Source organism: Bos indicus, chromosome 21 (assembly GCF_029378745.1).
Source record: "Bos indicus isolate NIAB-ARS_2022 breed Sahiwal x Tharparkar chromosome 21, NIAB-ARS_B.indTharparkar_mat_pri_1.0, whole genome shotgun sequence".
In the NCBI taxonomy this organism is placed as follows: Eukaryota; Metazoa; Chordata; class Mammalia; order Artiodactyla; family Bovidae; genus Bos; species Bos indicus.
In genome coordinates, this window is record NC_091780.1 from 57,464,118 (window position 1) to 57,488,558 (window position 24,441).

At 50.4% G+C, this 24,441-nt stretch overlaps 1 protein-coding gene across 3 annotated transcripts in view; it reads left to right on the forward strand.

Annotated features, from left to right (window-relative positions):
* RIN3 (Ras and Rab interactor 3) overlaps positions 1–24,441 on the forward strand; it is a 136,033-nt gene that overhangs the window by 78,996 nt on the left and 32,596 nt on the right. For all 3 annotated transcript variants that reach the window (XM_070775576.1, XM_070775577.1, XM_070775578.1), the window contains 2 exons: positions 14,231–14,303; positions 21,349–21,440. In XM_070775576.1, coding sequence (XP_070631677.1) covers positions 14,231–14,303; positions 21,349–21,440 — 165 coding nt within the window. The remainder of the gene's footprint in view (positions 1–14,230; positions 14,304–21,348; positions 21,441–24,441) is intronic.

The following is a 24,441-nucleotide window of genomic DNA, read 5'->3' on the forward strand; positions in this document are numbered from 1 at the left end:
GCAGGCCGGTGAATAGACGAGTGAAAAGACCCCAGGGCCAGCTAGTGAACCAGGGGCCAAGATGCCCACCCTGGATCATGAGTAACAGCCAGGGAGACAGAAAGGGAACGATTTTGGGCACGTTTGCTGATCAGCGTCCTCTCCCAGGTCCCTGATGCCCCCCACCTACTCCCCACTAGACCTTCCAGACCTCTGTGTCACCTTTGAGGGAGAGGCTACTAGTCTTCACTCAAGGCCTGTCTGCAGGGTACCGCCACTCAGCCTCTGCACAGCAGGTGCAGGGCCCGAGAGGGCCTCGGTTACTCAAATCCTCCCTTGGCTGTTAGAGAAAGCAAGTTTCAGAGACTTAAAGGCTTTGGTCTCTGGGCGCATTGGGGGTAGAACCAGGAGCTCAGGCCTGGTCAGTACCGTAGGGGTTTGGGCTTTGCCTGGAGTGGGAACAGACATTTGCCCCGCTCTGTGCTCCCGTCCTTGTATGGTCGGGCATCGAATCTGCTCTGAGACCACAGGAGATCGGCTGCCCGGCACGGGTCTGTTTGTTCTCGCTTCTCCAGACAGCTCTGCCCTCTGCTGGAGGCAGAGCTTCCGGCAGCCCTAGTCCAGCAGCCCCTTCCTTCTGGAGGGGACAGGGCTGTTCTCTCGCTTCATGGGTGACCCAGATGCACTGCGGCAGCATCTGGAAGCAAGTGGTTCTAAAGCTGGGCCTGGAACCACAAGGTCCTCTGGACGCCAGAGAAATTGCCACTCTCTTCAGTTCTACCCCTGGGAACAGGGCAAGGAATTCTCAGCTAACAAAGAAGACTGGGCCTGATGATAGTATGAAATAGTCTTTTTCCTCCTCTGTCACGTACTGTCTAGGTCATGGTTCCCATGGCAACTGTGGTGTTGCTGGGCAGCAGAGGTCCCTCCACCCAGAAGGCAACTGTGTGAACTTCCAGCTGAGGAAGGAGCTAACAGGGGTGGGAGGGACATGAAAGAATGGGCATGGTCACTGCAGGTGACCCCCCTTCCTGTTCCAGTTGGAGCCACTCCCCAGCCTCTGGTCATGTTGGCTTTTCGTTCTCAGGCTCTGCACTCCTGACCTTTCCTATCAGGGACCCAGCTTGGCGATCTAGGATCCCTTTCAGGAAGCAGGATCAGAATCTATTAGAATCTGTCTGGCAACCCATTCAGGGTGTTACATTTCAGGGAAGGTGGGCTCTGCAGTGTCACAGAAGTCTTTGAGGTGGGGGCCACTTCCCGGGCCCACCCAGACTCCCCAAGCCACGTGTGAGGCCGTTTTCTGAGAGGTCCGAGATCCCACCCTCCTGCCAGTAGCAATCCTTCCTTCATCCCTCTGGGGACACTTTTTTTTTTTAATATAAATTTATTTATTTTAATTGGAGGTTAATTACTTTACATGGGGACACTCTTATGAGGCAGTTCTCATCCATCTGGGGCCACATTCCCTAAACGTACACACTGAGGCCTTGATACCTGCAGGGCTTTTTCTTAGATAAAAATCAATGAACATCCCTCCCACCCTTACCCAACCACATTTTCAATCCTCAAAAAAGAATGAGCTGGTTGTATTGAACCTCTCCCCCTCAGGAGGGAGTTTCAGATAAGTCCTGTGGCCTAAACCGTTGGCAAATCCCCGTCACCCTGCTCACTTCCAGGCTTCCTCTCAATTTCTAAATCTATTTCCCCTGATTTCCACAGAGCGCGAGCATGATAAATATTTGTCAATGGTTGAATATATAATGTCCTAGCTGAAGAGTAACTCGGACCCAGCCCTTCCAATGAGGGTCATACCTGGAAATTTATTAACGACTCCTGTTGTCAAAAGGAATGTGTTTGAACAGAGATCGCTTAGGTTGACAAGGCCGTCTGCCAACAGGGAAGACAGTTTACATTTCCTGAGTAATCTGTACATTTCACATTCTTTTCATGATGATGATCTTTTCCTCATCAGAGCCCAGGGTCAAGCTTAAGTGAACAGATGCTCACCTTCACTTACCAGTAAAGACGAATCAGACCCTAAAGAAGGCACCTGCCAACAGCCATCTCTGCTTAAAAAGAACATGCTGGAGAGAGGGTTCTCACTTGTCAGTTTCATTCACCTCAGTCACTGGGAGTGTGTGGCAAAATTAAGCCAGGTGTGGCTGATGTTTACCCTTGGACCAACTATGAAGAAAATGCCTGCACAGGAACTGAGGAGTAAGATGGCACAGGGGACTTTGGTCTAGAGAAGAATAATAGCTGGTTAAAGACCCTCTCATACCCTAATTATAACAGTTTGTTGTGGTAGTGGTTAAATTGCTAACTTGTATCCGACTCTTTGTGACCCTCTGGACTATAGCCTGTCAGGCTCCTCTGTCCATGGGATTTCCCGGGCAAGAATACTGAAGCGAGTTGCCACTTCCTTCTCCAGGGAATCTTCCTAACCCAGGGATTGAACCCGCATCTCCTACATTGGCAGGTGGATTCTTTACCACCGAGCCACAGGAAGCCTCTAATTACAACAGTAGATACTACCAAATGCAAAGACGAGTTCAGAGTTCATTAAAGCAGGTTGGACATATAACTATTGAATTATTTACGTGACACCATATGAATGCTTACTATTTCACAAATTTGGACAGTATTCATTTTTTTCTCACTCAAGTAAATATTTGAAAAACCCTGTTCAAGGATGAAAAGACAAGTTACAACTGGGAAAAAATATTTGCAAATCACACATCTGATAAAGGCTTTGTATCTATATCAGAAAAAGAACTCTCAAAACTCAACAATAAAAAACAAGTAACCCAAATAAAAATGACCAAAGGATCTGAATAGACATTTTTCCAAAGTATATATGCAGATAGCCAATAAATCCATGAAAATATGCTTGACGTCACTAATCCTTGCGGAAATGCAAATCAAAACCACAGTGAGGGATACGTGTATATGTATGGCTGGGTCCCCTTCTCTGTCACCTGAAACTATCACATTGTTAATCAGCTATATACCCCGATACAAAATAAGTTAAAAACAAAAACAGTGAGATACCATTGCACACCTGCTAAGATGATTCCAATCAGTAACAAAGTACTAGCAAAGGTGTGAAGAAACTTATTTTTTAAATTTTATTTGTGTGTTTATTTTTGTCTGCACCGGGTCTTCATTGCTGCTCACGGGTCTTCTATGGTTGCAACAAGTGGGGGCTACTCTCTAGTTAGGTGCGTGGGCTTCTCATTGCCATGCCTTCTCTTGTTGCGAAGCACACACTCTAGGGCACGTGGGCTTCAGTAGTTGTGGCTCGGGGGCTCCATAGCTGTGGCATACAGGCTTAGTTGCCCTGAGGCAGGTAGAATCTTCCTGGACCAGGGATAGAATGTGTCCCCTGCATTGGCAGGTGGATTCTTAACCGCTGGACCACCAGGCAATGAACGCCTGTGGAGAAACTTAAACACTGCGAGTGGAAATGTTAAATGGTGCAGAAGCTTTGAAAACCACTCCACCAGCTTCTTAAATATGTAGAGTTACTGTGCATGCTGTGTGTGTGCTCAGTCAGTCAGTTGTGTCTGGCTCTTTATAAACACGTGGACTGTAGCCTGCCAGGCTTCTCTGTCCATGGACTTTTCTAGGCAAGAATACTGGAGTGGATTGCCATTTCCTCCTCCAGGGGATCTTCCTGACCCAGGGATAGAACCCCACGTCTCCTGCGGCTCCTGCATTGCAGGCAGATTCTTTACCGCTGAGCCACTGGGGAAGCCCATAGAGTTACTGTTGCTGCTAAGTCACTTCAGTCGTGTCTGACCCTGTGTGACCCCATAGACAGCAGCCCACCAGGCTCCACCATCCCTGGGATTCTTCAGGCAAGAACACTGGAGTGTGTTGCCATTTCCTTCTCCAATGCATGAAAGTGAAAAGTGAAAGTGACGTCGCTCAGTCGTGTCCGACTCTTAGCGACCCCATGGACTGCAGCCTACCAGGCCTCCCTGTCCATCACCATCTCCTGGAGTTCACTCAAACTCATGTCCATCGATTCATTGATGCCATCCAGCCGTCTCATCCTCTGTCGTCCCCTTCTCCTCCTGACCCCAATCCCTCCCAGCATCAGAGTCTTTTCCAATGAGTCAACTCTTCGCATGAGGTGGCCAAAGTACTGGAGTTTCAGCTTTAGCATCATTCCTTCCAAAGAACAGCCAGGGCTGATCTCCTTCAGAATGGACTGGTTGGATCTTGCAGTACAAGGGACTCTCAAGAGTCTTCTCCAACACCACAGTTCAAAAGCATCAATTCTTCGGCGCTCAGCTTTCTTCACAGTCCAACTCTCACATCCATACATGACTACTGGAAAAACCATAGCCTTGACTAGACAGACCTTTGTTGGCAAAGTAATGTCTCTGCTTTTGAATATGCTATCTAGGTTGGTCATAACTTTCCTTCCAAGGACTAAGCGTCTTTTAATTTCATGGCTGCAGTCACCATCTGCAGTGATTTTGGATCACTTTATTTTGGATTTATTTATTTCCAAAAAAATAAAGTCTGACACTGTTTCCCCATCTATTTCCCATGAAGTAATGGGACCAGATGCCATGATCTTAGTTTTCTGAATGTTGAGTTTTAAGCCAACTTTTTCACTCTCCTCTTTCACTTTCATCAAGAGGCTCTTTAGTTCTTCTTCACTTTGTAGCATAACAGTGGTGTTATCTGCATATCTGAGGTTATTGATATTTCTCCCGGCAGTCTTGATTCCAGCTTGTGCTTCCTCCAGCCCAGTGTTTCTCTTGATGTACTCTGCATAGAAGTTAAATAAGCAGGGTGACGATATACAGCCTTGACGTACTCCTTTTCCTATCTGGAACCAGTCTGTTGTTCCATGTCCAGTTCTGACTGGTGCTTCCTGACGTGCATATAGGTTTCTCAAGAGGCAGGTCAGGTGGTCTAGTATTCCCAAGTCTTTCAGAATTTTCCACAGTTTATTGTGATCCACACAGTCAAAGGCTTTGGCATAGTCAATAAAGCAGAAATAGATGTTTTTCTGGAACTCTCTTGCTTTTTTGATGATCCAGTGGGTGTTGGCAATTGGATCTCTGGTTCCTCTGCCTTTTCTAAAACCAGCTTGAACATCTGGAAGTTCACGGTTCACGTATTGCTGAAGCCTGGCTTGGAGAATTTTGAACTAACACCCAAAAAAGATGTCCTTTTCATTATAGGGGACTGGAATGCAAAAGTAGGAAGTCAAGAAACACCTGGAGTAACAGGCAAATTTGGCCTTGGAGTACCGAATGAAGCCGGGCAAAGGCTAATAGAATTTTGCCAAGAGAACGCACTGGTCATAGCAAACACCCTCTTCCAACAACACAACACATGAACATCACCAGATGGTCAACACCAAAATCAGATTGATTATATTCTTTGCAGCCAAAGATGGAGAAGCTCTATACAGTCAGCAAAAACAAGACCGGGAGCTGACTGTGGCTCAGATTATGAACTCCTTATTGCCAAATTCAGACTTAAATTGAAGAAAGTAGGGAAAACCACTAGACCATTCAGGTAAGACCTAAATCAAATCCCTTATGATTATACAGTGGAAGGGAGAAATAGATTTAAGGGACTTGATCTGATAGAGTGCCTGATGAACTATGAACTGAGGTTCGTGACTTTGTACAGGAGACAGGGATCAAGACCATCCCCATGGAAAAGGAATGCAAAAAAGCAAAATGGCTGTCTGGGGAGGCCTTACAGATAGCTGTGAAAAGAAGAGTTGCTGTAGGATCTAGCAATTCCACTTCTAGGCATACACTCAAGATATGAAAATATATGTCCATGTAAAAATTTGTACACAAATGCCAAGAGCAGTATTATTTGTAGTAACCAAGGGGTGGAAGCAACCCAAATATCTATCAGTGATGAATGGATAAACAGAATGTGGTATATCCATCTAACAGAATACTATTCAGACATAAAGAGGAGTGAAGTGCCACTGATGGCACAGGGAGAGCTACTCAGTCCTCTGTGATGACCTATATGGGAACGAATCCAGAGGAGAGTGGACTTGTGTATTCATGTACGGCAGAAACTAACACAACATTGTAAATCGGCTGTAGGTGCCCAGTCGCTCAGTTGTGTCCCAGCTCTACGGCCCCATGAACTGTAGCCTGCCAGGTTTTTCTGCCCGTGGAATTTTCCAGGCAAGAATACTGGAGTGGGTTGCCATTGCCTACTCCAGGGGATCTTCCCCAACCAGGGATTGAACCCCAGTCGCTTGCATCTCCTGCCTTGGCAGGTGGATTCTTTACCACTAGCGCCACCTGGGAACCAACTATACTCCAATAAAAGTTAACTTAAAAAAAAAACAGTAGTGAAGTGCTGAGGCTGACTCCTGCTACAACACGGGCGTGGACAAACACTGACATAATGATGCTGAATGATAGAAGCCAGGCCCACAGGACCACATGTTGTATGATTCCATTTATACAAAAAGTGCAAAATAGGCAAATCCGTGGGGACAGGAAGTAGATTCGTGGTTTCCAGAAGCTAGGAGGAGGGAGGATTGGAAAGTGACTGCTGACGGGTATTACATTTCTTTGGGGGGATAATGAAAATGTTCTAAAATTGATTGTGGTGATGTTTGCACAAATCGGTGAATATACTAAGACTATCGTGCACTTTAAATTGGTGAGTTGTGTGGTGTGTGAATGATATCTTAATAAAATGGTTTTTTTAAAAATCCAACATTTGAAAACCTGTCCAATTAGAAAACAGGGAAAGACGTGAATAGACACTTGAGCAGAGCGGATGTGCACAGGAAAGGGCGTTCAGCATCTTTTTGAAACGCAAATTAAAGCCACAATGAACTAACACTCGATACCTAGTGGAATGGCCAAAATAAAAACTAGTGAGCACACCCAGCTGGCCAGGATGGGGAAGAAGCTGCATCGCTGCTGCGTAGCTGGTAGGAATGTGAAATGGTACAGCCACTCTGGAGAGCAGCTCAGCCCTTCCTTTGAAAAACAAAGGATGGACTCCCCATGTGACCCAGCAAATGCACTTGGGGGCATATATCCCAGAGGAAGGAAAGCATATTTTCATGCAGAAACATGGACCTAAAAGTTCCACAGCAGCTTTGTGCATAATCACTAAAAACCAGAAATTCCCAGATGTCCTTCAGTGGGTGAATGACCAAGGTACACCCAGACCATAGGTTACTACTCAGCACTAAAAAGGAACTGGGGTATTGATTCACTCAATAACTTGGATGACCCTTGAGGAAATGAAGCAGAATGGGAAAAGCCAGTCCCAAAGAATATGTCCTGTATGACCCCATTTATATGACATTCAATCATGTGATCAAAGAGATAGAAAACAGATTGTGGTTGCCAAGGGTTGGGGTGGATGTGATATGAAATACCTTGATAGAGGTAGTGATTACAGGCAGCTGGGATTTACACATGGGATAAAATTGCATAGTTCTCTACATACACACATTCATATGCACAAGAGCTAGTATAAACCTGCTAAGCTCTGAATGAGTTCTGTGGATCACACAAAGGTTGGTTTCCTGGTTCAGATCTTGTCCTCTAATTAAGCACCCTGATATTGCCATTGAGGGAAACTGGATGAAAAGTGAAGAGGGCCTCTCTGTTTATCTCTGCAACTTCCTGTGGACCTGTATTTCCAAAGAAAACATTTGCTAAAGAAATAGTTACATAAATATTGGAGAGCTAGCGATGTGCTAAGCACCATGCCTGGTGCTGAGGGTACCATGGAGAACTAAAGATATGTACACCATTCCTGCCTTGGCAGTTCATTTGTATTACTGAGTGATAAAATGGAATTTCCTAACAAATGAATCTTCGAACAGCTTTTGGTTCTTTGTGGATTACTCGTTTTGATGTTGAGATTGTAAAGACCAGAAGCCAGGCTGCTGTGCGTGGAGCCGGACTCTCCACCTTGTCTTGACTCAGCCTTGATGGTGAGTCAGGAGGAGAAAGGTTTCTTTTTCTCTAGGCAGCGGCAAGTCCCATTGTTGGCACCTGTTGTCAGCTGGGGACATAGCAGATGGGACTAGCTGGTGCTGTTTTTTCTCCTCACTCTTTGAAAGAGAGATGGTTTAGACGGGGGCTGGTCTTTCCCACTGCTCTTTCCACTGAGGAGGCTGGAGGCTGTACACAGTGGAGGAGTCACCGCTGCTCAAGTTTTCAGAGGGGAGCAGAGGGAGCCGGCATCCTTGTTGGGAACACCCAGTGGGTGACCCGGGGAGCTTGTCAGCCCTTGCGGGGCTCGGAGGGGAACCAAAGTAGCATGAGCCAAGAGGACTCTGGAGACCACTTAGCTCCTAAGAAACATTTACAGAGAAATTTAGAACATTCGAGAAAAATTTAGAGAATCTTCATAGTTTCTCTGCTTACAAATGTCACATATGCTCATTATAAAAGTGCCAGAAAAACGTAATACAGGAAGTGAAATTCAGTCCACGGTGTGTGTATGCATTTTCTTTTTTTTTCTTAATCATGACTTTGTTGAGATGTATTTACTTCATGTAGTCAGCATCATACAATTCACCCATTTAAAGTGTATGATTCAGTGGCCTTAGGTATATTCAGTTGCCCAGCCTACCAGGGTCAATCTGAGAACATTTTCAACACATCAAAAAAGAAGCCTTGTGTTGTAAAATGTGAATGTACTTAGGCCACTGAGTATTCTTAAAAATTACTAAAATGCTAAATTGTATGTTTTTTATAGTTTATGTGTGCTCACTCAGTCGTGTCCGACTCTATGATCCTGTGGACTGCAGCCTGCCAGGCCCCTCTGTCCTTGGAATTTTCCATGCAGGAATACTGGAGTGATTTGCCATTTCTTTCTCCAGGGGATCTTCCCGACCCAGGGATCAAATCTGCATCTCTTATGTCTCCTGTGTTGGCAGGCGGATTTTGTGCCACTGCACCATCTGGGAAGCCGTATCGTGATAGAATACCCTTTTTGCCAAGCATGCTATACAGAGAAGTTTACAGTCCTTGCCTTCAAGGCAAAAGACAAATGAGGAGGATTAGCAAGGAAGCTCGAAGCTGGGTCCTCCTTGCCTGGGGAGAGAGCAGGAGCAAAGGCCTGGAGGCCAGCAATCCCAAGTCGAGGTGTGGCAGGGTTGGCTCCTCCTGGAGACCAGGGAGAATCTGTTCGGGCCTCTCCTGGCTTCTGGTGACAGCTGGCAACCCTTGGCTTTGGCTGCATCTGCCTCCATTGCACGTGGCTTCTCCTCTCTGTGTCTGTGTCCCAGGTCTTCACCTGTTTTCTTACAAGAACACCCATCATTGGGTTTAGGGCCCACCCCAATCTGGTCAGACCTCATGTGGACTTGATTCCATCCGCCAAGACCCTGTTTCCAAATAAAGTCACACTCGCGGGTACCAGGGGTTAGGATCACAGTCTGTCTTTCTGGGAGACACAGTTCAGCCCACAGCAGACAGGTACTTTATTCACTCTGTTATACAGCTGAAGGGGTTTCCCAGGTGGTGCTAGTGGTAAAGAACATGCCTGTCCATGAAGGAGACATAAGAGGCGCAGGTTTGATCCCTGGGTTCAAATGATGCCTTGGAGAAGGAACTGGCAACCCACTCCAGGATTTTTGCCTGGGAAATCCCATGGACAGAAGAGCCTGTTGGGCTACACAGTCCGTGGACTCACAAAGAGTTGGACATGAATGAAGCAACTGAGCATTCAGGCACACATACAGCTGAAGAAACTGAGGTTCAGGGACGCTAAGCAATCGTGATGGAGACATGTTCACACTCAGGCCATTTGGTCGGGGCGCTGCACACACCCACCGGCCCGTGCAGGACACAGGGCTGTCCTGGAAGCTGAGCGCCAACCCACCCTCTGGAACAAAGGCCTGTCTAGCTCTTACTGATTTGCGTTCACCTCTGCTCCAGAACAATGTGAGGCTGCCTGTCGGGGCTCCTTCATGTCCCAGGTGTCCCTTTGGGCCCCTGGAGGGAGGGCATGAGCCACGTGGTGGGAGGCCTGAGACCCTGGCCAAGGCACCACGTCCCCCCTCACCCCGCCGAGGCCTCTGCTCCTCTGGGGTCCCTCTGCCAGACAGACTTTTATGTTTTGAACTGTTTATTCATTTCTGTACTTTTATTCGTTTTTGGCTGTGATGAGTCAGTTGCTGCACATGGGCTTTCTCTAGTTGCGGCGAGTTGGGGCTACTCTCTAGTTGGGGGGCACAGGCTTCTCGTTGCATAGCTTCTCTTGTTGCAGAGCTCTAGCTCTAGAGCGCGTGGGCTTCAGTAGCTGTGGTGCATGGGCTTAGCTGCTCCATGGGATGTTCCTGGACCAGAGATCAAACCCATGTCCCCTGCATTGGCAGGCGGATTCTTAACTAGAATTCTCAACTAGACGAGCAGGGAATCCCCAGTCAGACTTTTAGCAGACATTTATTATCTCCCAAACTGCATACTACATCATGAGAAACACTGGGCTGGAAGAAGCACAATCTGGAATCAAGATTGCCGGGAGAAATATCAATAACCTCAGATATGCAGATGACACGACCCTTATGGCAGAAAGTGACGAGAAACTAAAAAGCCTCTTGGTGAAAGTGAAAGAGGAGAGTGAAAAGGTTGGCTTAAAGCTCAACATTCAGAAAACTAAAATCATGGCATCTTGTCCCATCACTTCATGGGAAATAGATGGGGAAACAGTGGAAACAGTGTCAGACTTTATATTTTTGGGCTCCAAAATCACTGCAGATGATGATTGCAGCCATGAAATTAAAAGACGCTTACTCCTTGGAAGGAAAGTTATGACCAACCTAGATAGCATATTGAAAAGCAGAGACATTACTTTGCCAGCAAAGGTCCGTCTAGTCAAGGAAATGGTTTTTCCTGTGGTCATGTATGGATGTGAGAGTTGGACTGTGAAGAAAGCTGAGCACCGAAGAATTGATGCTTTTGAACTGTGGTGTTGGAGAAGACTCTTGATAATCCCTTGGACTGCAAGGAGATCCAACCAGTCCATCCTAAAGCAGATCAGTCCTGGGTGTTCATTGGAAGGACTGATGCTAAAGCTGAAACTCCAGTACTTTGGCCACTTCATGTGAAGAGCTGACTCATTGGAAAAGACCCTGATGCTGGGAGGGATTAGGGGCAGGAGGAGACAGGGACGACAGAGGATGAGATGACTGGATGGCATCACCGACTTGATGGACATGAGTTTGGGTAAACTCCGGGAGATGGTGATGGACAGGGAGGCCTGGCGTGCTGCAATTCATGGGGTTGCGAAGAGTTGGACACGACTGAGTGGCTGAACTGAACTGAACTGAAACTGCATGCCACACATAGGCCCTGCTGCTGCTGCTGCTGCTGCTAAGTTGATTCAGTCTTGTGCGACCCCATAGACGGCAGCCCACCAGGCTCCACTGTCCTTGGGATTCTCCAGGCAAGAACACTGGAGTGGGTTGCCATTTCCTTCTCCAATGCATGAAAGTGAAAAGTGAAAGGGAAGTCGCTGAGTCCTGTCTGACTCTTCGCGACCCCATGGACTGCAGCCCACCAGGCTTCTCCGTCCATGGGACTTTCCAGGCAAGAGTACTGGAGTGGGGTGCCATTGCCTTCTCCAACATAGGCCCTGAGGAGGGCTCAAGTGTGGGAAAAGCCCTGGCCCTGGCAGGCAGGAGCGCCCCTGGGTGTGGCCTTGCTGTGCTATTCCCACGAGCAGGACGGGGAAGTATGAACTGGGGGCTGGGGGTAGGGCAGAAGAGGCCTGGTTACAAAGAAACAAACATGACCTTGATCCGCCCTTGTGCTTTGACAGATCTACTGTTTTCACAGTAAAAAGGGGACTGGGCCACTATATCCAGAACTGTGCGTGGCCCCAGCCACACAAATGGATGAGCCCTGGTCCTTGCTCCTGAGGAAGGGACCAGAGTGGGCGTAAACTAAGTCTAAAGGAACTGTGGGCTTTATAGAAAGTCGTAGGGGCACAGGAGAGGAAGGGACTGCTTATCTTAAAGGTTTCATCTGTGTCTGCAAAGGTCAGACCACGTCTCAGTGGTGAAGGAAAACTGCTCATTGTTGAGCAGGCCCGGTATAAAGAAGCTAGGCTTTTTGCGTGCATCACCACTAATTCCTCTTGAAGGATTCATGAGAAAGGTCTTAACTCCAGTTTACAGATGGAGCATCCACTCTACCTCTCCCAGCAACCGGAGATCTTTTGATCCCAGCCTATAAATGGCACCCCACTCCAGTACTCTTGCCTGGAAAATAACATGGACAGAGGAGCCTGGTGGGCTACAGTCCATGGGGTCGCAAAGAGTCAGACACAACTGAGCAACTTCACTTTCACTTTCCCTTGGTCAGTTGGTGCTGCTAAGGTCCGTGATGCACGGATGTGCCACTAGGTGGTGCTGTGGACCACCTCATGTCCATTCATTCACAAAGGGTGGTAATTCCATGCCCTGATGTTTCTCTGACTTGTTATTTATGGGCATCTTGCCAGTACCTCCAAGAACTGTAACCTACTTAATGTTTTTCTTTAAACTCTCTTGTAAAATTTTTATATCTATCCTAATGAGAGACCATGATCTCTTTGCTATAAATAAATGATGAATGTAATTCCCTGGTGGCTCAGGCAGTAAAGAACCCACCTGCAGTGCAAACCCAGGGAGATCTGGGTTTGATCCCTGAGTCGCGAAGATCCTCTGGAGGAGGACATGGCAACCCAGTCCAGTATTCTTGCCTGGAGAATCCCCATGGTCAGAGGAGCCTGGCGGGCTACAGTCCATGGGGTCACAAAGAGTCACACAGGACTGAGTGACTAAGCACGATCTTTTTAAAAAAATCATGTTAACTGTTTAGAACAGTGCAGTAGCATATAGAAAGAAGGAAAGTATTAAAATAAAGTTATTAGAACAAAACATGTTGGTTTGCGTATCGTAGATCACCAGTGCAGCAGAATGCTGTCCTAGGCTTTGGAAGCAGGCTGCAGTCAGCTAGACACAAGAGTGCTTAGTGTTGGAAGGGCTCTTCCCTTTGCACGTAGAGGAACTGGGGTACTGAGAGGGGAAGGGGCAAACCCATAGTCATACTGTCTACCTCAAGGTTGGAGCCAGACCTGGGACCCAGCTCCAGCCTTATACCTACCTCCACCCCGTGGATGCTCAGAAGAACCTGAGGAAGTTGGAAATGAAGTGTGAGGCACACATGTTTCTTGGCCCTCTGATGCCCGGGAAAGTTCACTGTGGGTCCCACGTGCAGAGAGCATCACTTGTCGGGTGCATGGGGCCCTGGGATGAGAGTCAGGCGGCGTGGGGGCGGGCGGCTGCCAAGACCCCTGGTGAGCAGCTCAGCATCTCTGGGCCCCTGGCCCTGGTGCTCTGCTGCAGGGCATGGTGTGGTACCATGCTCTCCTCTGGGCAGTTCACCCCGGCTTCGGGCCCTGACTGCCACATCCTGGCACCCTGCCACTCCATGGAGCCACATCCACCCAGGATGGGCTCTCTCTCCCTTAATCCCTCTTCCTTGTCAGAGCTGGAAAATATGGGTGTCACCCTCCCTCTTGGGTTACTTGTGCAGCCAAATCAAGTGAGGTTCTGACAGGCCCAGGGATTCTTGGGCTAAAGGCCAGTGGCCGCACTGGACCAAGGAATCTCCTGGAAGCTAAAGCAGAACAGGGACAAACCATCCTCTGCTGGCCCCCACAGTCCTCAGAATTGTCAAGTGGAGATGACCCTGAATGTTTAATTCGGGACGTTTTCAAGTTCTGCTTTTGCAATCTAGAATCTTCAGTGTTATTTCACTCAAAATGGTGCATGTGTTACTAGTTAACACCAGTTGCTGTAATAAAGAGGCCCCTGAAATCTTGGGCTTCCCTGGTGGCTCAGGTGGTAAGGAATCCGCCTGCAATGTGGGAGACCTGGGTCTGATCCCTGGGTTGGGAAGATCCCCTGGAGAAGGGAAAGGCTACCCATTCTAGTATTCTGGCCTTGAGAACTCCATGGACTACAGTCCATGGGGTTGCAAAGAGTCGGACACAACTGAGCGACTTTCACTAAAATCTCAGGATTAGCACCACAGAAGTTCACGTCTCTCCTCCCTACGGCCCAATGGGCTGCTGATGTATTTGTGACTGCAGCAGGCTGGGCCCTGCAGCAGGTGCCGTGACCCACAAGTGAGCACAGGGCAGACCCACCCTCCCTAGGGACACCCCCTCTCCTCTGACAGGGACACTCATCCAAGCCTCTGTCCTCTCTCCTCAGTACTGTACCTGGAAGGCTCGGTTCTTGTGTTTGAGGACATCTTCAGACTGATCGCATTCTACTGTGTCAGTAGGTGAGTATTCCTCGCCCCACAGGAGGGCATCTCATGGCAACAGATGTGCATGCATCTTGGGTGGGGGCAGGGGTGTCACAGGGGAGCCCCCAAGGGAAGGGTGCAGCCCACAGGATGCAGAGAGGGGGCAGTCCCTTGGCTTCGCCCTCGTACCCATGGAAGGCGGGGGCAGTGCCGGCTCTCCTGCTTTCTTTCTTTAAAGGTCCCCCCTCACCTCCACCTGCCCCCTTGGCTCACTGCCCATCACCATCTTGTCTTCCAGCTTTCACAACAGCTTGGGGTGGGTCCTGTGCTGACCTGACCCGCCCTGTTGGAGGAGTTCTAGAAGGAACTTCCTGTAGGGGCAACAGGAAGGGCTGATACTCTTCATGGGAGAAAGCGTGTGATTTTTGAAGCAGCTGCTGGGTGGAGTGTGTGTCTGTAACCACCCTCAGAACTGCTCTGTTCATTCAGAACTGGTTGCAGGTCAACAGGAATTTAAAAATACATTTTGGTGCCAAGAAGCCAATGGCTTACGCTACAGGGATTTGACCAGGGCTGGGCAGGATGTCTTGGGGCCCGGGGCCCCCAGGCTCACCTCTCCCTGCTTCAAAGAGACCATTCATGCTGCCTTCACTCAACCCAGGACAGCCCTCCCACCTACCAGGACCCTCCTGGGCCCGGTGGGCAGAATTGAGATGCTGATAATAAGATGCTAACCGCTCCTGCCTGTAGGGGGCTCTCCAGGTACTCAATGAGGTGCTAGGGTTTTATATCCGTTATTTTCTTAAATCTTGCCAACAGTTCCACCCCGTTAAGTGCTCTTGTTAGTCCACCACCTCCCCGGGTTTTTTTGACTGCTCTATGCGGGACATGGGATCTTAGATCCCCAACCAGGGATCCAACCTGTGCCCCCCGCCATGGAAGTGTGGAGTCTTAACCACTGGGGTGCTCTTGTTAGTTCCATTTTACAGATGAGGAAGCTGAGACTAGAGAAGTAAGTTGCTCAGGGTCATGAACCTGGTAAATAGCAGGGTGGAGATTCAAAGCGGAGTGCCAAGGCCCGTGGTCTTTGCTACAGCCGTCCCCCTGTGTACATTCTCCAGTGATTCTGATGATCTAGCATGTCCTTCTAGGCCCACAAAGCCGAGCATCAGGGCTCCCTGGCCCTTTGTACGTTATGACAGGTCAGGTTCTCAGAGTCAGGCCCTTTCCTGTTCTGAGAAGTTCTACCTTAGTGGAGATGACAGCCTAGAGTTTGGCCCAAGATAGATGCTTCCAGTGAGTGAATAAATGAATGAATGGTGACGTAATTGCAGAGCTCAGAATTTGAGCTAATCTTTCTGTCTCAACTCTCTCCTGTAAAATGAGAACACCACCCATGCTGTAGATGCTGGAGAAAGAAATGAGATAAAGGGACAGCATAGTACTGACACCCAGGAGGTGCTCTGGTTCTGATTCCGTGGGTTGGGCCACAGGAAGGTGTGCTCGGGTGGTGACGTCATCTGTATGAAGCGAGATCCAGAGCCGTGGTCACCAGACACCACTGTCACCTCCCACCCGCTCCTCCTCTGGCTGCTGTTTCTCCACGTTCCAGAAAAGCAGATGCTTTTCACCTGCCCTCAGACACTCAGGCAACCCACTGGAAGGTCACAAGGCTCAGAGGCTGGAACTCCTGTGTTTGAGGGGAAGGGGCATCAGCTCCAAGGCCACCTCTCGGGAGTGAAAGTTGCCAAGGAAGGGCCGTCGACAAGAGTGGAGAGCCCATTCCTGGCTGTGTGACCTTGGGCAAATCCCCCGACTTTTCCCGGCCCCAGTCACCTCACGTGTCAAGGGGATCCAAGACAGAACCCCAGAGTGCTAGAGCTGTGTTCCTCTGTGAGGTCTGAACAAGCAGCCATCTTCAGAACCAAGTGCCCAGAGGTCACGGGAGGCGAGCCAGAGATGCAGATTTTAGGTGCCTTTGTGTTCCCGGCAGGGCCTTGCACAGAGGGGCGTTCTGAGATCTGCTAAAGCACAAGCTGGAATCAAAATTGCAGGGAGAAATATCAATAACTTCACATATGCAGATGACACCACCCTTATGGAGAAAATGAAGAGGAACTAAAAAGCCTCTTGATGAAAGTGAAAGAGGAGAGTGAAAAAGTTGGCTTAAAGGTCAACGTTCAGAAAACTAAGATCATGGCATCTGGTCCCATCACTTCATGGCAAATAGATGGGGAAACAGTGGAAACAGTGTCAGACTTTATATTTTTGGGCTCTAAAATTACTGCAGATGGTGATTGCAGCCATGAAATTAAAAAACGCTTACTCCTTGGAAGGAAAGTTATGACCAACCTAGATAGCATATTCAAAAGCAGAGACATTACTTTGCCAACAAAGGTCCGTCTAGTCAAGGCTATGTTTTTTCCAGTAGTCATGTATGGATGTGAGAGTTGGACTGTGAAGAAAGCTGAGCACCAAAGAATTGATGCTTTTGAACTGTGGTGTTGGAAAAGACTCTTGAGAGTCCCTTGGACTACAAGGATATCCAACCAGTCCATTCTAAAGGAGATCAGTCCTGGATATTCTTTGGAAGGAATGATGCTGAAGCTGAAACTCCAGTACTTTGGCCACCTCATGTGAAGAGTTGACTCATTGGAAAAGACTCTGATGCTGGGAGGGATTGGGGTCAGGAGGAGAAGGGGACGACAGAGGATGAGATGGCTGGATGGCATCAACGACTCGATGGACATGAGTTTGGGTGAACTCCGGGAGTTGGTGATGGACAGGGAAGCCTGGCGTGCTGCAATTCATGGGGTCACAAAGAGCCGGACACAACTGAGCGACTGAACTGAACTGAAACACCCAGGTGATACAGGCCAGTCCTGGCTTGAGACAGAGCCTGCTCCCTGATGGGCCCTCGGGGCCCCTGTGGCCTCAGCACCTGTCCACTGAGCACAGTCCCTGCAAGAGTGAGGACCAGCCCTGGTTCGGTCACATGGGCTCATGAAGGCCGGTCCTTCTCCAGTGCTCACTTAGGAGCACGTGCTGTGGTCCACCACAGCCCGTCCTTGGGGTGGGAGGGCATAGATTTGGCTTCACGGTGTCTGCCCCAAACCTCACTGGAACTCTCATGCTCCTGGCTGGATGGTAGATGGTGTGAGAGTTCTAGAGAGTCTGAGTCCCATAGTCACCCAGGGAGCTGGTTAACACTTCCAGGGCCCACCCTGGGGATTCTGACTAGCAGGCTGGGAGTGGGGCACAGGAATCTGCATTTATAACACACACACAATCCACATTTATAACACACACACACACAATCTGTATTTATAACACACACACAATCCACATTTATAACACACATGCATAATCTGCATTTATAACATACACACAATCCACATTTATAACACACACACAATCTGTATTTATAACACACACAATCTACATTTATAACACACACACACAATCTGCATTTATAATAAGCCTGTCTGCAAACCAAAGTTTGGGAACCGCTCCTAAGAAAAGGATACTAACAGTTAGCTGAGGGCCCCCGGGGGCATACTTGGAGAGGAGAACCATGGGCAGGGGGCATTCAAGGGCCTCCCCGAAGGAGGAAGCAGCAGGGCAGTGGGGTGCAGGACGGGGACAGGAGAGAAGTCCCGCCAGGGTCCAGTGCCAGGGTGCCTGGCCTCAGTGGATCCCTCTCTCCAGCAGCTCCGGAGCACAAAGCAGACCTTGGGGTCCACCATAAGCCATGGGGCTGGACTTCTGTGCCCCCAAGCCAGCACGCCCAGGCACGTGTGGTGCTCTGTAGGGCCACTGGAGCAGGCGCTGAGGCTCCAGTATGCCAGGACAAGCCTCTGGGGGTCATGGGTGCTGGCCCTCAGGAGCAAACTCCGCAGAGGCTGGACGATGGGTGCGGAGCTGGTAAAAAACACTGAAGTGTCTGGACGGGGCGGCAGCAGTGACTGCTCCAGTCAGCTCTGTGGACCAGGCGTCTGTTGAGTCGGGCTTACACTGGGTGCTGCCCACAGAGCTCTCTCTAACCTGAACGGTGCTGCAGGGTGGGGCAGGGGGTGTTATCACTACAGACCCACTTCATGAGGCTTGTGACCCTTGTCCCATGCTGTGCCGAGGATCAGACCTTTGCAAGGAGCTTAGCAGAGCCCCTGGTCTGGAATGAATCCTCCAGGAGGCATCAAGCATGTTCTTCTTGCTGTTATAAATGAAGATGCTGCAGCTGGAGTTGGCCAGCCTCGGTTCACCCAGCTCAGTTCTGAGCCAGGTCTGAACCCCAGGTTGTCTGACTGCCGAGCCCAGCTGCCTCTGCCCGGCATACAGGGCCAGGCCCGTGGTCCAGAGGACGCGGGTCTGCTTTCTCTCCAGCAGCAGCTTCTCCCCTTCCATGTGCGGGGAGTCTAGGCCCTCTTGGTGAGAGGGGTGACACTGATGGCCAGGCAAAGAAGGGCAGGAAGAGAATTCGGGTAGAGGACACAGCGTGGGCGAAGGCCTGGCAGCGGGCCTGCTGCAGGTTGCTTGGCAATGGCTTCCTGGGAAGAGCTGGACATGTGGGTGGGGGATAAGGTGCCTGGAAGGCCTGAAACGCCGAGCCCAGGAGCTGCATGCAGGGCTTCCTTCCCTGGTGCTGGGAGTTGCTGCAGCTCACAGATGGATTGCATTTGAGCAGAACCACATGGCTGCAGAGGCTGGGAGGCTGAAACAAGGGGAATGTGGATACCAGCTGGGCTCTGCAGCCACCCAGACCCCAGGCAGGGGATGGGGAACCAGGCGGGGTAGGGGCGGTCACTGCAGGGAGGAGTGGGGAGGCAGGAGGAGCCTGGGGAACCGTCGGGGCTCTTATCGTGGGCACAGGCGCATAAGCAGGCGTGATGGTTCCTGAAGCACATTCTACATACCAGATGCTCTGCCAAGCCCCTTTTCAAGGATGGCAAGCTCTGATCCTCAGTACAGCCTGGGGTCAGGAGTCAGTAGCCTTGTGAAATGGGTGCCATTAACCAAAATGAAGAAGTAGGGAGCCCCTTGGTCCTCCTGCCCTCTCTAGGAGGTGGCCAGGCACCCAGTGTTGTGACGAGGCTGTCATCCTCCACTGGGCAGCTGGGGGAGGTGGGCTGGGCCTCTTCTCTGAAGGAAGCTGTTATCACTGTGTCTGGAGCTGCCTTCACAGCCGCCTGGACCAGGAGCCACGGTCTTGCCTTCTGAGTCCTGGTTAGGGGGACAGGGGGACAGAGGAAAGGAGCCTGACCACACAGTTCAGAGGCCCCGAAGCACCCTTGACTGGAGCTCCCAGCAGGAGGGGAAGAAACAAGTTCCCGCTAGGTGCTCCCCTGCTGTGCTGCATGGTTTCTATAGTAACCCCATAAGCGAGCATCATGTCCCCTGTCCAACCAGGAGATGGAATGACACCCACCAGGAATGGCAGAGCTGGGGTTTACCAGTGTCCTCGATTCCAGAATTCATGCTGGTTTTTTCTTTCTCCCTCTCACTTAAAGAGATTCTTTTAATGGAAAGGAATTCATGCTTTCCCCTCTACTTTCCTTTTGAAAGTGGTTGACTTTCAAAACCACAGAAGTCACCCGGGACGTGTGAGGAGATGGAGCCACGAGGCATGGAGGGGATGCAGACATGGTCTCATAGCCTTCCATTCTGGAAGCGCTCCCCAAGTCGCCCCAAAATTTATAGGACCTGGACAGGGTGGGGGTGAGTGCCAAACCCTATGGGAAAGAGAAAGCTAGCCTGTGTGAGCTAATAAGGTATTAATATACATGGTGCCTGGTACTTTTAATCCATGGCCCACAACCCACTAGGAGGTAATAGTAGAAGAAAATGTATTTGGCCTTAGTTTAGGTTCTGGACACAGAACTCTTAAATTCTTGGAATTTCCTGAGTTGACAGGGGTGTCTCTTGTTATTCATAATGCGCCAGTTTCTGTCACACCTGCGTTATGCAAACCCATAAACAGGAGAGGCCCCTAGACAGCCTCAGGATGGGGCTGGTCACCAGGAAGACCAGTGACCAAGGCGGGGAACTTCCAGCCCCACCCGCCCACCTCCCAGCTGATGGACACTTTGAGGCGCCGGGAAGTGCCGTGTCCAGAGAGGCGTGGAGGGGAGCTCCTTGCCCCGACCTTGCCTGTGTGCTTCTTCCATCCAGCTTTTCCTGGGCTGCATCCTTACAATGAGCCAGGAAATGCAAGTGTTGCCCTGAGTCCCATGAGCTGTTCCCAGCAAACTGTCAAGCCTGAGGAAAGGGTCATGAGAACCCCTGACTTACAGCCTGTTGCTCAGAAGTACAGGTGACCTGGGACTGGCGTCCGAAATGGTGGGGCTGAGTCCTTAGCCTATATTAAGGAGTAGTTAGTTAGTGCTAGTTCCAGGCAGTTAGCGTCAGAATTAACTTGTAGGACATCCCTTTGTTGTCCAGAAAATTGTAGGATCGTTTTAGATAACATCCCAGAGGGGATCATAAAGGCCCTCTCTGATCTTTTTCCCCATCTGTACAATAAAGGGGGGCAGGGTGTATAGGCCTCTTCTGGGGGGTCTCTGAAGCGATCCCGGGATGAACTGCCATTCAGACCAAAGGCAGCAGATAGAGCTGGCGGACTGTGTTGTTGGGGGCGCCTGTGTGCTCGACGGAAGCTGTGCGCTCACGGTTTCGGGGGGAAGCAGGAGGTAGGGTCTGTCTGTGCGCCTGCTGCACACCTTAGTGTGGAATGGCAAGGCTCGGAGGGCCGGAGGGGGTGGGTCCCTTACCTTCCCCAGAATAGCTCCTGTAGAGGAAGCTGCGTGGGCTTCCCCTCCACGCACCATCCCTCACCATGACCAAGGAAGGTCTCAGCATCTCTGGGTCCAGTGGAGACACAGGACTGGGACCCGACCGGTTGCTCCCTCAGCCTTAGGACTCCATCCTTTGGCTCCAGGGAAGTTTCCAGTCTGTGGCGATTGCAGCAGCCAGTGGGGTTGCCGGATTCTTCCTCCATGGGCTGTGGATTGGGAGGTGGCGGGGCTGAGACTGGACACACGGAACCCGCCCCAGACTTGACCTCCGACCCCTCGTGTCTCCGCAGAGATTTATTGCCCTTCACGCTGAGACTGCCCCGGGCCATCCTCGAAGCCCGCAGCTCCACAGACCTCGAGATCATCTCCAATCTGGGCCTGGGTAAGTCCCCTCCGGGGTCAGAGCAGGAGACCAGGCTGTAGTAGGACCGGGGATCCCGAGGGGCCTTTCAGGCTGAGCCCAAGCTGGATCCTGAGTCCCAGCTCCCAAGGGACCACCTGCTCCCCTGCCCCAGGTGCCGAGCCCCCCAGCAGGGAGACACTCCCACTTTTCAGAGTGGCTGCTTTAACAGCTGTCAGGGGGTCTCATGCACAGCCTTGCTGGGTCTGAGGGAGCGGGGGCTGGTTAGGGCCCACACAGGCTGACCTGGCGTCAGAATGTGACCTGAGAGAAGCCAAACCAAACACCAGGGTCCATCTCAGCGTGACCGTGATCATTAACTGAAGGTGCCCCCCGCCCCCTTGGCCTGCTCCCTACCCAACCACGTGACTTAGCACACCCACCCTGCCACTTACCCTTCTGACCTTTTGAGGGATTTGGGGTAGGGGGGAGTAAAAGACAAGAGTGTTTCTGATCCCAGCCCTTCTACGTAATAGTAAGAAGAGCTCACACTTCCTGGGCCCTTTCCATGCAATGGGCTTCACTGAGTCAGCACTGACCTCTGACATGGCCTCACCATGCTGGCCCTTTTCTGGAAGCCCATGCTTCCCAAAGCTGGAGCCGCCAGGAAGCCAGGCCGGCCACCCCTGCAGGCCCCCATCTTAGGCAGAGGCCAGGTCACATTATGAACAAAGCAGTTAATGAGTCCTTATCAAGACTAAGCCGCTCAGGGAATATAGTCAATATTTTATAATAACTTTAATGGAGTATCATTGTCTATAAAAATTTTGAATCATGATATTGTGCACCTAAAACTAATATATTGTAAATCAACTAAATGTCAACTTTAAAAAAAAAGAAAACTCAGACTTCCCTGCTGTTCCAGTGGTTGAGAAGCCACCTGCCAATGCAGGAGGTGCAGGTTCAATCCCTGGTCTGGGAAGATTCCACGCGGTGGGAGGGAACTAAGCCCATGAAACCACAGCTACTGAGCCCATGCTCCACAAGAGAAGCCCCTGCAGTGAGAAGCCCGCACACCGAAACTAGAGAAAACCCACACATAGCAACAAAGACCCAGCACAGCCCAAAATAAATTAATTAAAAAAATTTTAAAAGGCCAAACCATACCCAGGAACCTGCACTACATATGGCTGAGCCCACTGGTACATTTTCAGCAGTGCTGGTCAAATGGAAGAAAGGTTGGTGGAGCGGGCAGGACCAAGGCATAGATGAAACTAGAGGCAGACCTGGGATCCGAGGAGATGCCCCTTGGTTCTCAGGCCCATCACTGTCCACCCCCCGGGGGGCCGCTGGACAACAGAGAAAGAGCTGCCGCAAGGCGGCTCATGGTCAAAGGCCAGGAAGTAGGAGGAGTGCAGGCCCTCGGGTTTAATGAGCAATAACCGTGCTCTGACCTCTTCACCTGCGTTGACTCATTAGATCTCCAGACAGCCCAGTACAGCAGGTTGTAATATCGTGATGCCCACTTTATGACAGAGAAAACAGACACGAGGAGTTGAGTGACGTGTCTAGGGTCATGGGATCCACGGAGGGCTGGGTGGTTAGGCTCCAGCCTCCACCCGCCAGCTCGTGGTGCCCCGTCACTCTATCCGGGTTCTCCTAGGTCTGGTTGACCCAGTTCATAAACTTTGGGGCCAGTTTGCAGTTGATGTTGGGAATAAACACTAAGCTTGGGCCTCAGACTTTATACTTGCTGGGCTCTTACTCTTCCAGAAGCTTGGGTGTGGGATAGGTGTGTGTGTGTGTGTATGCTCAGTCGTGTCTATTTGCAACTCCATGGCCTGTAGCCCTCCAGGCGCCTCTGTCCATGGGATTTCCCAGGTAAGAATACTGGAGTGGGTTGCTGTTTTCTTCTCCAGGGTATCTTCCCAGCCCAGGGCTCGAACCCACATCTCCTGCGTTGGCAGGTGGATGCTTTACTGCTGAGCCACCTGGGAAGTCCATGGGATGGGTGAGCGTCTGGTAACTCATACAGTCCAAACGACACCCCTCCCGAGGGCTAAAACGGCAGAGGTGACACTTGCCCTGCACTCTCTTGGCGCTGTCTTGGGTAATCCTTGCAGTCCCATTTTAAAGATAGAAAATCAAGTCTTAGCACGGCCAGGAAACTTGTCCAAGATGCTCCAGGCAGCGAGGAGCACGGCTGGGAAGTACACCGAGAGCTTTCTGACTCCCAGCACAGCTCTCCGCTGCCCCTTGGCTGTACCTCGTGAGCGTCTCAGTTGTTTGTGCAATGAGCAGTTGCTGGCTGACTTTGAGGTCAAGTTCAAGGGCAAGTGAGATGCATGCCCTCCATCTGGGAGGCTTACCACCGAAAGGAGGGTTGGTTTGCAGCCTCACTGCAGGTGGGTTGAGGCAGGTGCCCCTGGGATCCAGTGCCCCAGGGACCCCCAGGTTTCTCTCACCTGGGGATGGATGTGGAAGACAAGCTGCTCCTGTAGGGAGAACCATATTCCTTTCTGGAATCGACAAGCCCTTCTATCCGGGCAAGCTTGACCTCTTGGGCAGGTTGAGGACGTGAGCGGGGAGGGGCCTCTGAGAAGCAGCTGGCAGTTCAGGTCGTGTGTCAGCGTCCGCTTCCTTGAGAAGTGGATTTAAATGAAACCTGAGGACATTGCAGCTTAGGAACCAGAGGGTTCTGATCAGGCCTGGTGTCCCCAAGGGCTGAAGCACAGAAGTGAGGCTCACCAGGATAAGTTTTTCCTGGAGCCGAGGAAGGGCTAATTTTTCTGTTCATCCCCAGAAAGGATAGAGACCCAGAGCTGAAAGGGCACGTCCCATCAGAGACCAGAAGCCTTGGCTCTGAGATGTGCAGACCGCCCCGGCCTTCAGCTGCAGCAGCGGTGACGAATAAGCAAAGATAAGGGCCGGACGCCCCAGGCACGGTGCCCAGCGCATCACACATTCTAAGCAAGGCACTCTGTGGCAAAGAAGTGAAACCAACTCAAAATAGCTTAAGATAAAAGAGGATTTAGTAAAAGGA